The 13,490-nt window shown below is 57.0% G+C and overlaps 3 protein-coding genes across 3 annotated transcripts; 2 read left to right on the top strand and 1 right to left on the bottom strand.

The window, feature by feature from the left end:
- Nucleotides 1-813: 813 nt before the first annotated feature.
- On the top strand, nt 814-2,323 carry CH63R_08725 (S-(hydroxymethyl)glutathione dehydrogenase; the record flags this gene model as incomplete). Its single annotated transcript, XM_018303699.1, has 3 exons — nt 814-834; nt 1,008-2,028; nt 2,106-2,323. The coding sequence occupies 3 exons, from the start codon at nt 814-816 to the stop codon at nt 2,321-2,323; spliced, it is 1,260 nt and encodes a 419-aa protein (XP_018155722.1).
- A 6,249-nt stretch (nt 2,324-8,572) lies between these two features.
- CH63R_08724 (AN1-type zinc finger protein) lies at nt 8,573-8,889 on the top strand (the record flags this gene model as incomplete). The annotated part of the gene is made up of 2 exons (XM_018303698.1): nt 8,573-8,716; nt 8,815-8,889. 2 exons carry the CDS (start codon nt 8,573-8,575, stop codon nt 8,887-8,889), a joined length of 219 nt encoding a protein of 72 aa, XP_018155721.1.
- A 1,732-nt stretch (nt 8,890-10,621) lies between these two features.
- CH63R_08723 (Endonuclease III-like protein) lies at nt 10,622-12,000 on the bottom strand (the record flags this gene model as incomplete). The annotated part of the gene is made up of 2 exons (XM_018303697.1): nt 10,622-11,111; nt 11,171-12,000. The coding sequence occupies 2 exons, from the start codon at nt 11,998-12,000 to the stop codon at nt 10,622-10,624; spliced, it is 1,320 nt and encodes a 439-aa protein (XP_018155720.1).
- Nucleotides 12,001-13,490: the final 1,490 nt, after the last annotated feature.

The following is a 13,490-nucleotide window of genomic DNA, read 5'->3' as shown; positions in this document are numbered from 1 at the left end:
CCCGACGGCCTGAATCATTTTGGCCAAACCCCTCATGGGCTCGTCATGCAGGCAGAACAGGCGGGATGAGAAAGAGAGGAGGGGGGGCATGTAAACACTTAGATCCGGCACACAGACCTCGGAGTACCGTACCAAGAAACTGGCCCCGGCTGCCCCGGCTGGGTGGCCGTGGTTCGGTCTTCGTTCTCGGAAAGCCATCCGCCGGTCATCTCTCGTTTGCTACGACACATGGTCAGTCCGCTAGGAGACCGGAACAGCAGCGAGGTACAAGTACATGTCTGTTGATAGAGCTTCGTCGCCCAATGACGTAACTTACTCTCTTGCTCTGTCTCGTCTCCAAGAGTCCCGGCTGGCGTCGCCGTGTCAGTCGTGTTTTTACCCCGTTCCCCTCTCCTTCCCAACTCGCTTTTCACTATGGCGGTCACTCTGGCGGTCGATGACGGCCTGAGACCCCCGCTTTTCAAATGTGTTTGGCAATTGGGGCTGGGCTGGCGTAAGGTATAAAAAAAAACCAGTATGTATGTACAGCTCAGCTCCCCGAACCCCCGAGACTCTTCGCACAGGCAGCTTTCCCCTCCTTGCCGAGGGGGGTAGGGGCGGGAGGGGAGAGCAAAGGTGGGGTTTGGAGATATGCGCCAAAAGACAACCGGGGCGGCGGCAGTTCTTGGCCCATTTGCATCTCGAACTGTCCCCCCTCCTCTCTCCCTCCCCTTGAAATAAATACCCTACCCTGCCCAGTAAGCTAGGCTTAGTGTGTGATTTCTCTTCCATCAAGGTTCTCATAATCCCATCGTCAATCTTGAAGAATCAGCAATGTCTGCCACCGCAGGAAAGGTACGTTTAATCTATATTAGCACCCGTGTTCCCTGCTGCTGCTGCTTCAGATTGCGGGGTAGCTTCCTCGTCGAGGCGAGCCGAGTTGAGTCGGGTCGGCCAGAGACCGGCAGCCAGCGCGCAGATTTCCTGCCCCGAACGCTCCCGCTGACCCAATTGATCCTCCGAAACAGACCATCACTTGCAAGGCTGCCGTCGCCTGGGAGGCCGGCAAGCCCCTGAGCATCGAGGACGTCGAAGTCGCCCCGCCCAAGGCCCACGAGGTCCGCATCGAAATCTACTACACTGGTGTCTGCCACACAGGTGAGGAAACCCGCTCGCTAGCTGCCTGTGCTCCCGAAACCATACCACGCAGACAGAACAAGAGAGAGGGAGAAACGGAGACCGAGACAGAGAATGCTGACCCGCGACCTCGTCCAGATGCCTACACCCTCTCCGGAAAGGACCCTGAGGGTGCCTTCCCCATCGTCCTGGGCCACGAGGGCGCCGGAATCGTCGAGTCCGTCGGCGAGGGCGTGACCAACGTGAAGCCCGGCGACCATGTCGTCGCCCTCTACACCCCCGAGTGCCAGGAGTGCAAGTTCTGCAAGTCCGGCAAGACGAACCTCTGCGGCAAGATCCGCGCCACTCAAGGCAAGGGTGTCATGCCCGACGGCACCTCGCGCTTCAAGTGCAAGGGCAAGGACCTGCTGCACTTCATGGGCACCTCCACCTTCTCCCAGTACACCGTCGTCGCCGACATCTCCGTCGTCGCCGTCCAGCAGGACGCCCCCATGGACCGCACCTGCCTGCTCGGCTGCGGTATCACCACGGGCTACGGCGCCGCCAAGATCACCGCCAACGTCCAGGAGGGCGACAACATCGCCGTCTTCGGCGCCGGCTGCGTCGGCCTCTCCGTCGTCCAGGGCGCCGTCGTCAACAAGGCCGGCAAGATCATTGTCGTCGACGTGAACCCCAACAAGGAGGAGTGGGCGAGGAAATTCGGCGCCACCGACTTTGTCAACCCCACCCAGCTCGGCGACCAGTCCGTTGTCGACAAGCTCATCGAGCTGACGGATGGTGGCTGCGACTTCACCTTCGACTGCACCGGTAACGTCAGCGTCATGCGTGCTGCCCTCGAGGCCTGCCACAAGGGCTGGGGTCAGAGCATCATCATCGGTGTCGCTGCTGCCGGCCAGGAGATTGCCACCCGGCGTAAGTTCCAACCGACCTTTCAATCTCATTATCCATCACCATCAAAAAGTCCTGTCAGATGCTAACTTTTCCCAAAGCATTCCAGCTCGTCACCGGTCGCGTCTGGAAGGGTTGCGCCTTTGGCGGCGTCAAGGGCCGCTCCCAGTTGCCCGGCCTTGTGGCGGACTACCTCAAGGGCGATCTCAAGGTGGACGAGTTCATCACCCACAGGAAGACGCTGGGCGAGATGAACAACGCGTTCGAGACCATGAAGCAGGGCGACTGCATCAGAGCCGTAGTCGACATGCGCAAGTAAGCAACGGGCTCTAGTTGCAACCTGTCTGCTTCGTTCTGTTACCAAAAAGAAAAAAAAGTACTGATAGTTTAATGCAAAAAAAAAGTGAAATCGATATCCTTGGCAGACCGCGCGATTCCAAACTGTGAAGCCAGGCGGACGGGCGAGACGGTCGACGACGACGACGACTGTGGCGAGTTGGAACCCCTCAGCCTGTCCATACGAGCGATGCCGCGATGAATTTCGAGAGCAATGCAACATTTGTTTCGTCAATCGCCGTTCTTCCCGATTCTCATACAATGTTGATGTGTGCTTTTGGGTGCTTATACCGAGGTTCTAGACCGTCGTCCACGTCCATGTGGAACGGGCCTAGTAGTTGGTAGGGTCGTGTGCAATGTGGCGCACTTGCAGGGACTCACATTTCCGTCCTGGCTAGATCCAGGGGAGCACATCGACTGCGGGTTAGCGCTCTTTGCAGGAGGAGGAGGAGGAGGAGGAGGAGAAGGCCTTGCCAGGTAAGTCCAGGCGTGCAGTGCAGACCATCGTGAGTGAGTGAACTCGTCTTACAGCAATTCCCCCAAGCGAGCATATTGCCAAGGGTATGCCCACTGAAGTTGTTCTTCCTTCATCCTTCAGTGCAGCACGACGCGAAAGTCCCCGGGGCCGTGCTTGGCCACGGGAACAAGCTACATCGCCTCTTCGGGAGGGGTCGATGAAGCCGAACCGATGATTCCAACTCCAGCTCAGTGATATCGGATTGTCAGCGCGTCGAATCGTCATCCCGTACCGACGCCGGGAAGGGGTGAGCTGATGCCGGAACCCCCAGCAGAAGAAAACACGCGCCGCGCCCTCGACAAACGTTATCCCATTGTGAGTTGCATATACCCGGCATCCGCATGTCTTTGTCTCCTCCTGCTTGCTCGGCTGAGACATGGCTGTCTCCCTCTTGATATGGCTGCCTCCTGGCCCTGCCTCCGGGCTGTCGTTTGGGATGCGCTCCTTCAAAGGACCATTGACCGCTGTCTCGGAAACTAGTGGACGGCAGCCTCGCAGCATGTCTCGGAGCTCTGCGGATACATATTAGGTTAGCTGCAGGTGGTACTGACCTGTCGTGCCCCCTCGCCTCGTCTCGCCTCGCCTCGCCTCTCATCGACCGCTTGTCTGCTTGGTTCCAGTACCATGTAGGAAGTTATCTCCCCTGGTTGTATGGGGGTGGGACATGAATGGACAGACGTCGCAAGCACCTCAATGGGATATTGGCAGAGCGGGGGACCTGGGGGAATCGGACGATTTTTTTTTGGAAAACGGGAACAAGGATTGGAAATGGAATGAACCGTGGGGGGATTACATGGGAAACGACATGTCAATAACAACAGCAAATCCCGTCCGGTTCACCGTTTGGCTCGTCATTGCTAGGAAATTGGTGGATGGGGACTTCCCAGCTGTAATAGATAGGAGGGTTCTCCCCATCAAAAACCAAGATCCGGGTGCATTGATGGCTAATTTTGATGGGCAATCAAGGCTAGACCGGCAATTTCGACTCCGGCGTTGTATCAAATCGTACTGCCCGGGGAACAACCCAGAGACGCATTCCGTGAGAGGATGGCGTAGGATGCGCTCTGCCGGCGTTTTCATAATTACTGTACCAAACTCGGGATTTCGTTGGAATGCCGCGGCGTATGGAGCGAAGGATTTTGTAGGCTTGACCATAGCTCCTATTTTGACAAATAGGCTGTTTGTTCTGAAAGAGACGAGGGTTTCCATAAAAAGGTGCGGACGATGGATGGATCATCCACATCAGCCAGCACCACTCTGAATTCAATTGCTTCGAATGTCGGTCAGCTGCGCCGGACGGGATCGTGCTGGCTCGCTACCTCTGATACGCAAGGCGGCCTTGGGGTCCCCAGCGGGGGAGGCAGTAGTGCCTCCGTACGGCCTAGGCGGTTATTACCCAACGATGTGAGCGAGGTTGGCTGGTCTCGTGGACAGGCGGAGGTCAACAATGCAATGCGTCTCTGCCTATCAAAGACGATGAGACAGATAGGAGGGGCCTGGCCGGCCATATCAGCGATCCCGACGGTGTTCGGCGACGTAAGGATTGCTGCCCCGGAGTCTTCGTATTCATCCGTCCATTCGTCTGTCTCGTCTTCGATTAACAGTGGCCAACCGAAGTAACGACAGCAAGTCCGGGTTCGGTATCAGGGCACGAAGTAGGTGAGTCGGACAGCGGCGGCCGGCGCTCTCTCTCGGCAGCAATTCTCTTCCACGATCTTCCACGATAATATGCTATACATGCCCATGTCATGTTTCTCAACCATCTAGCCACAGCACAGAGGCTGCTCCCGAAACCGCATGCCGTGAGCAAATGGCGCCGCACCCAAGCACCAGATTGTAGTGGCTGCAGGAAGCCAAATCCAATACGGTAGGAGGCCGGGGTTCACGGCGCTAGTCTAGGTGGCACTGCGTAAAGGTCCAGTTACGATTGACACAGGCAGGCGACGACTTCACCCAGTTCGCTCCAACCGTCAGAACTCAACTTATGGGCTGAGCTGATCAGGCGAGAGAAGGGAATTACGTGGTTCGGCACAACAAGAAGCATTTCTGGGCACACACCGGTACATATCACCGAAACCGAGCCTACGAAGCGCAACCCAGCATTACTTGGTACGGCGTTGCACTTTGACGATCTCAGCAGCCTGCTGCACCGCTCGGCCTAGTGGTTTCCATCTGTCTGTCTGCTTGTCTCCCCTCCGATCGACCCAATCAGACTGCCAGCACTAGCATCCGTTCTGTTCGAAAATAAAAGGTTGCCCAAGTCGTGGTCACTGAGTGCGGTGGCCCCGACGGAACGAGGCCGGTCCCATCGAAAGTGTGTGTCTGGAGGGCGAGGTTGTCCCTGGCAGGCGTCCAAGTAGGACAAAACTTCGGGCCGGTAAAGGGTCCCAGGATGCTTATCCTTTCTTCACAATAACTTTACCTTGATCCGCCGCCGTGGTTGCACGTCATTGTACAGTAGCAAGGTCTGGGGCACTGCACTGATTGCAAGAGCGGATGAGGTGAACGCGGTTTGCAGACATAACTGGTTGGGCAGCGGCATGTTCATCGCAGCATGTGAGAGTTAGAAACTGGGTAGGTAGGCTGCATTTATCGTGATGGGCAGCCGGCGATAACGGGTCGATGAGGGATGAGAGGTGAGACAGCCGGCTGAATGCCGAGCGCGCGCGAAATGACTGGATGACTACTTAATCACACCACGCACAGCAAGTCAGGCATCCGCCCATTGCCAGCCATATTCGTGTTGGTCTGCGAACGGTTGCAAATCGAGCCGGGATATCTCCTGTAACTCGTGGTCCTACGGGAGCCATGATCCATGGGGCCATGCGATTGCCATCGTCCGTGCCATGCGGCGCCATGTGATTACCAAAGCAGAGGAGTGGGATCCAGGATCCGGACCGCAGGACGGGTGCAACTCGCAAGTCGGCATGTTGTCCGTAGGATTTCCGTGACTGGTTTGTTGGATTGTGGAACAGCCGGCAGTGGGAAGTATCTCGACACTGAGAGGTGTACAGCATTAAGATGAATGAAACTGGTGGTTTGCAGGGTGGTGTTGGTAGGCATGTCACAAGAAGAGAAGAAAATTTACGATTACCTTCGAAGGTAGATAGGCATTCGCAGATACTGTGTACAGAGTACGCATACAGTACAGTACGTACATTGATTGGCAAGGTAGGCAAGAGTGTGCCTTCCCCAACACTGAATCATGGGATGTTACTCTGTGTCTTCCCTGCCGTTGTTTCTCTGTCTCGTCAATCGCAATTGCTCTTTCCGAGCCAATGAACGCAACTTTCACGTCGCAGGAACGCCCAGTCGTGACATTTGTCCGGACATGGTCCCAGCATGTACGGCTTCGCCAACGAAAAGAACGCTCAACTCCCCATCTTCGCACGCATTGTTGGCAGCATTGTTGCATCTGCCTGACTCAGGCTCGGCATTCCGCAAAAACACGCCCTGCTCGGAGCTGGTCGCCCTCAATAGTCACCTCATCTCAACTGACATCCGACCGACCGCTGACGTACTTGGTACACTACCTCCTCACAGTTCACAGTTCCCTGCCTGTCGTTCGGGCACCTTCATTCCACCTCGCTCGATCCTTTTCAGTCTCACCAGTGAACCCTCAGCATCCGTCCCCCTCACTTGTTCCTGGTACCCGTGTATGACAAAAACCATTGCCGCATCGGACGGGGAGACCAGCCAGCGATCGTACGCTGTTCCGGTACAGATCCGGCAGAAGTGCTGCGTCGATTCGGGACAAAAACAGACGGCGGAGAGACATCACTTCCACACGACGCAGAGACAAGACATGAGGCGTAAGGTCCAGTCCCGCCCAGTGCAGTCCAGTCGACGGCGAACCACAGCGGTCCAGCCGGAGCTACAGGTATCCCCCGACGTCGCCTAGTCACCGCTTTCAGAGCCTCGCAAAACCGTCGACCTCGTGTCATCGCAATTGCACAGGCGTCCATTTGACGCACATCACTCCAGCCACCGCCAGCCAGCCCTGGTACCGCTCGTGGACCTTTGAATAATCCCGAGGTCCAAGCCACCACCGAGACCCGCCGGTGACACAACGAGTTCTATGTCCCCCTAGTCGCCGGTGTTTGCATTTACACTGGTGATGGACGTGGTAGCCGGCGGGTGGAAAGCACCTCGAGAGGCCGGCGGGACCGGCAGAAACGCAGGAGTAAGAGATAAGAGAAGACGGCGCTTTCGTTCCGCACGACCCCGACTCCATCGCGCTCGTCTCCGTCAGCGCTGTCTCTGTCGCCTCCATCGGATCTACTAGCCCATCTGTTAGCCACTTGCCCACAGTTTGCATGTTACTACTAACAAGACACTGGGGACAGTGTGGGACGGTACCCAAGTACCTCGGATGCACACGTACGCCGTTCACTGCCTGGCTGCCCGTCCTATCATAGCAGGGAAACACCCACTGTTCCGGCTGAACAAAGGACAGGGAACCTCGCCATTGTGAGCATGTGTGCCACCAGCCACTGAGCCTCTCGTTCTTCATGTACCCGTTCGTACCCCCTACCCTGATCTGGTTGCTTTCTGTATCTTTCCCTACCCCCCTCCCACTCACTTGACCTTATCCCCACATGGCTGTACCGGTATCCGCATCGTCAACTGCGCTTCGAAGTTGGAGCTGACTCCCTCCCATCGCGTCACGATGGCCAGTTGTCCATGTCGGCCTGCCGGGCTACAGCCCAACATCGTGCCCAAGATGGCAACGGCGGCCAACAATGCGTATCTGCTTTCCACTGTCTCGTGTCTCTTACCAGCACTAGCTGCCTCTCCCCCCATTGTTCCATTGGATTCTGCATGCGAAAACGGAAACGGCCACCTTAGCACGCTGCGTGGCATGGATGTCGCTGCGGACACCGCGGACGTCGTGGACCGCGGAATGGTCTGGCCGTGCGTTGCAGCGCAGGCGTATTGTGTAGGTACTCAGTAGTATATCGGAGCGCAACTGAACAGACGTCCCCTCGAGCGGAGGTGAGTGTTTCCACTCTCTCCTCTCTGGCGTGTGGTGTGTTGGAGCCACACCCACCGTCCTCTCTCTCCCGGCCTGGACGCCTCGCCGCTTCGTTGCTTGGGGTCTCCGTTTTAATCAATCCTGCATTTGGCGCCTCCGATGAAGTGTGCCCTGCATGGTCATTTTCCCAATAAATAACAACACAATCCACCCCCCCTCCCCGGACCAGACCCAAAGCTCCACCAGCCACCCTGTCCCCTGCCCCACGTCGTCTCTCTTGTTCCTTGTCTTGCGTGTCTGGTGTCTTGTGTCTTGCTTGTCATTGTGAGCGCTTCTCCCGCCTTTGACCTGGCGGCGGCCTGGCCTGGCTGGGACCTGGACCCGGACCTGGCTCTCTTGCTTATTAGATCATCATTGACTGACTGACACAATTCGCCTCCAGCCGACTGCTTATTACTTCTCCTCTTGCTCACCACTTCTGCTTTTCTCTCCTTTCCCTTTCTTCTTTTCCCTCATCATCATTCCATCTCGTCCACTCCTACTCCCTCCTTACCCTCCTCTCGCAGCTCCCCCGTCGTCTCAACGGCGAGTCACCTTCTCACGACCGACCAAAGACGAGCTCGACTTCCGAACACACCACATTCTACGTCACCTCACACGAGCGCCTTACCGCTCATCTGACGAGATCACACACACACACACACAAACACATAACACCACTACACCGACAACCACCCATCATGCCTCAGAAGAAGATCCGCTGCACCTTCAAGGAGTGCAAAGACGCAGCCCAGCGCATTGTCGGCGACTGCGGTTTCTGCAACGGCCATTTCTGCGGCAAGCACCGCCTCCTCGAAGACCACAAGTGCTCCGGTTTGGAAGACGTAAGTTGGGATCCCAAATTTCCGTGCTCTTGGCTTCTCGGCCTCGGCGCTGTCTTGCAAGACGAAGGGCTTATTTGCTAACTTCTTCGGCAATCAAGTGCAAGAAGCAGTCACACGAGCGCAACGCCGCCCAGCTCGAGTCTGAGCGCACGCAGGTCATCCGTGGAGTATAGTTGCATCTTCAGCTACCACAAGACCACAATCTTTCCCATCGCAAGCACAAGTGGTTTACACCGCACTTTCTACGTTTTCGTCCAAGATGTAGCGAGTCCCGACTTTCGCACATCTTGTAACGGCTCGGCGGATTACACCAGCAGCGACAATGCAGACCGACAGACGCGAGACGGACTCATAATTGCACGTCCCCCTTCACACTTTGGGACCTCTGCACGATGCGATGGCTTCCTCTTATTACACAGTTTCAGCGACACTTTATGAAGTGCAGCCACAGCAAGCGGTAGCAGCAACGGACGGTGGCAAGCGCTCCTGTGTAATTTCTTCCCATCGTTGTTGATACACTGGAGCGACTCGTCGTCCCCGAAAGTTCTACAACCAACCAAGGGTTATCATGTTTCAAGCTTTTAAGGACATTGTTTTAGGCTTTCTTACTTCCTCTTGCACGGCGTATTGGCGTTATTTCGGCTCATCGAGCGGCCGCCAAAGGAAGAGAACTGGCCGCCAGAATCAACTTTACTATCAAATTTCAAACCCCATTCCACGTTCCATATGTTCGCTTGTCACTTACTCTTATTTATGATCATTGATTTTTGACTATCTCGTATCGGTCGCCAACACACCGCACGAATTGCGGCAGCGGAGATGCACCGGCAGTCAAACCCGGAGATGTTAGTCGCCTATGTCAGCCGGATGTAAACACGGACGAATATTCCACACGCGTACCGGAAGAAAACGACGACCGGCGCAGGACATCTTTGATCCGTAACCTACTCCATGTTCCAGATGTCTGAAAGGGGAAAGGGTGGGGTTTGTTTCCTGTCTTTCGGGGAAGAGGGCGAGGAGGAGGAGGACAAGCCGAGGCCACGCCAAGGTTCACCCGGCCGCGTTTGTCGTACGCTCTGGACCTGGGGCGAGTCAGGCCCGCCCGTCCGCTTCCGCCTACGTCGCTGTCCACGTCACACACGTACACTGTGAGGTAAGGTGAGGCCAGGTCTTTCCATCGTATTTTTGAAAGCCGACAACGACGACAGCGGCGAAGAAGGCGGGCACGGGCGCAACGACCGAACCCCGGCCCATCTCCGACAATGTTTGCTGACTGCTTCAGTGCTCGGGTCGTTGATGGCACTGCGCTTTTTCGCCTCCCCTCCCCGCCCCTATCTCACTCTTTCTCCCAGCGTCTGTCACCTTCTCTCCGCGGCAAAAGGCCGGCCCACCTCCGACTATGTACTTACCTAAGCAGCACAGTGCTGCCAATGGCATTGGCAACGAAACACACCCGTACAAACCCCTTCGAGATGTCGGATTCCCTCCGAATCATTTCGGGCCCGTATATGCCCGAAGCGAGGCAGGCAAGCCCCGGACATGCCCGCCCCCGTCGCACGGTCGGCGTGCGGTACCCTCGACCGGGGCGGACTGACTTGAGCTGCGTCGCAGCCCCCTGTGTTGCACTTGGATGTTGCGCATACTTCGCGCGTCGCACACTGATGATTCTAGTCTGTTTTGTGTCTCTTATGTCGGAGCTCCCGAGTTATTCAGCGAGGGCTCCCTCCCCCCCTTTTCCCCAGTCGCTAGGTCGGACTATTTATGCCTTTGCGGTGAAGCCTTTCCATTCCGCCTTCTCCGCGGGGCATCCGCACTCGCTGTCCCGTCCAGCTCTCCTCCTGCTGCGGGCCGCTGCCCGCCATCCCCCAACTCGGGCTCCCCCGTAGCCTTGCTAACGACCTTATCTTACATGATTTCCTCTTCCTTGACGACCTCCTCCTTCTTGATAACCACGCCGCCGCCATCCTCCTCTTTCACCTCGATTTTCACCTCCCTCGCCCTACGCCCCTCGTTGACCTTCTTCCTCTCCGCCGCCCGACACATCCCGCGAAGCCCGAGCTCGCAGTCGCCGCACTTCCGCCCGACCGGCAGGCACACGGTCTGGCCGAACCCGACGAGCAGCCAGTTGATCTCGCGCCACCTGTTCCGGGGCAGCCAGCCTTGCAGCGCGAGACGTGTCGCCTCGGGTTGCGTCGTCTTGTGCCACCCCCAGAGGTTTGTGATGCGGTGCACGTGCACGTCCACGCCGATGCCCTCGGTGCGGTCCCACGCCGCCGAGAGGCAGAGGTAGGCCATCTTGGGCCCCACCCCGGGGAGTGACGTGAGCCCTTCGATTGTGTCGGGGATGTCGCCGTCGAACTTATCGCGGAGAATTTCGGCAGATGCCTTGATGTATCTTGATAACCGCCCCCGTCAGCGTCACAGTCTTCCAGTGGACGAGACTCCGTCACTTACTTGGTCTTGTTGTTGTGAAACCCTACCGCCCAAATCAGCTCGTTCAACACGGCGGGCTCCACGGCGAGCACGTTCTCCAGGTTCAGCCCGCCCGCTGCGCCCGGCTCGTGCGGCGGCAGCTCCGCCATTAGCCTGCCCATGGCCACCGCGTTGACTGTGTCCTTGGTCTGGCTCGAGAGCATCAGCGCGATGAGGATGTGGAACCGGCGATCGCGCTCCGAGGCGTCTGGATCGAAGAGCCGCTCGCAGCCCATGGTGTCGACGGCGGCGTTGCGCGCGGTGCCGTGCAGCCGCATCTGCTTGACCGCGTCGTACATAGCTTCCCAGTCGGAGGGCGGTTCGACGCGAGGATCGGCGGCGGTGCCGGCGCCCCTGATGACGCGAGCCGGCTTACGGGCCGCCTTCCGAGGCCGCGGGGGCGACTGCTGCGTCGCTGCCGTGCTTTCCATCTCGACCTTTTCGATCTTGACGTTTGCTACGCCGTGCCCGGTGTCCGCGCCAAGTGCATTATCCTCTGTCTTGGTGATCCGTCTACGTTTCCTGGTCCTCGTGTTTGCGACCGCGTCTTCGATGTCGGGGACGCCCAGGACGACATCGTGGATGGCTTCCGTCGCCGCTATCGTCGCGGGTTGTGCTCCGGCGTTCGTGCCGGCGGCAATGGTAGCGGCGGCGGAAGAGGGTGATTGGTTGTACGCGAACCGCGCGAGAGAGGAGCGCGTCATCCTGCGTGTATGCTGCGGTGGCGACGGTGCCGTCGTCGGCGGCGAGGATGGTCGGGCCATCTTGTTGAGGAGGGCCGATGTCTCTTTGGAGACCTTTGACGTCCTCATCTTTTTTCTGTGCTCCCAAAACACATACCATCCGCCGGAGAACTGGATGCTACCCAATCGCCGACTTCCGGAGGTGAAGCTGCCAAACCGAAAAAGAAAGAAAAAAACAATCAGGCTTGGTATTTGCGATATCGAAGACGCAACTGACTTTGCAAGATGCAAGAGGACCCTGCCGCCCGCATAGAGCGTAATCGTAAACCTATTGGTCCCAAACCACTCCCAGGGGTTCGTGCGGAATTTGTGGATTAGCGTGACTGCACCCCTGTCCCATCCGCATAGCCGGCGTCGGGGGGCGGGTGGCTACAGGAGGCAGTTAAGCGGGGCAAGATAGACATCCCTGCTCGATGACGCCACGAGCCCAAGGCGGAAGAGCCGAAGGTTCGTTCCATTGGCTTGGGCCTGGGACCGTTTAGGGGAGTCACTTAGGGGGGGTGCCTAGAGTGTGATGCGGCTGAGGGACGCCGGAGGAGGTAAACCGACTGCGAGCTTGGGTTGGACACATTGCGGTGATTGTACGTGCTTGGTTACTTGGAAGACCAAAGAAGACGAGCTTGGCACGGACTAGGGTGAGAGAAAGGCGAATTAAGACCGACATCGGTGTGTATTGCTCAATAGGATAGTTATGGCCCCAAATAGCTTTCACGATATGGCGTCTCTCATTGCCACAGAAACCATATGTTTCCAATGCTAGGAGGGTTCCCTTTTCTCATCTACCTTAAGTTATGGACCTGTACGACTTTAAGAGAGACCGCCTTGGCTACGTACCCAGTCGTTTGTGTTACCATTACAGATGACTTAATTCTACACACATCCAAGTCTACGACCACTTTAGCCTAACCTTGGAAGTCCAAACCAGTCATTCCACCAGTGTAACCATGTCCCTCCCAGACCTTCGAGGCAGACGCGGAAGAACCCCGAAGGCCGAAGTGGGAAATAAATACCCAACCGTGCCAACTCCTCCTCTTCAGTTTCACCTCTCAGAAGGATGACGGGGTCACCACCGCGCAACACGCGAAAAGCTGAGCGCGAGCGCTCTGTAGATCAGCGGTACCTTCACTGAAGTGCCGCCGAATCATCAACGGAGTTCATACGATTGGATTGTGAAAAGCTCATCAGTGATGAGACATGGCTGCTGACGTTGGGGCTTGGCTTTTGCTGGACCCCAACCGTGAAAACCCCACAGTCAAAGATGTCGTCTGAGATGATGAGGCGCTTGCGCAAGGGTCGATGTCAAGGAGCGAGGTGCACTTGGAGTGCGAGGGGCTCAATGTACTACGAATGAATGTCGTGTACGAGGGCGAAGAGGCCGAAGACGATGACGACGATGACGACGACCATCCACCTGCAGGCTCGAGGATGATGGGAAAATATGGAATGCGGATGGCGATACAACAGATGCTGGAGAATGATAGATGGGTGGGTGTTCAGAATGAAGGATGGAGTCGAAGGTTGGAGGTCGGTAGTTCATGCAGTCCTACAATTCATGTAGG

The sequence above is a fragment of the Colletotrichum higginsianum genome, chromosome 6, assembly GCF_001672515.1.
Source record: "Colletotrichum higginsianum IMI 349063 chromosome 6, whole genome shotgun sequence".
NCBI classification, from domain to species: domain Eukaryota; kingdom Fungi; phylum Ascomycota; class Sordariomycetes; order Glomerellales; family Glomerellaceae; genus Colletotrichum; species Colletotrichum higginsianum.
The sequence above is the reverse complement of the archived record's forward strand: the minus strand, read 5'-3'. Positions and strand labels throughout refer to the sequence as shown.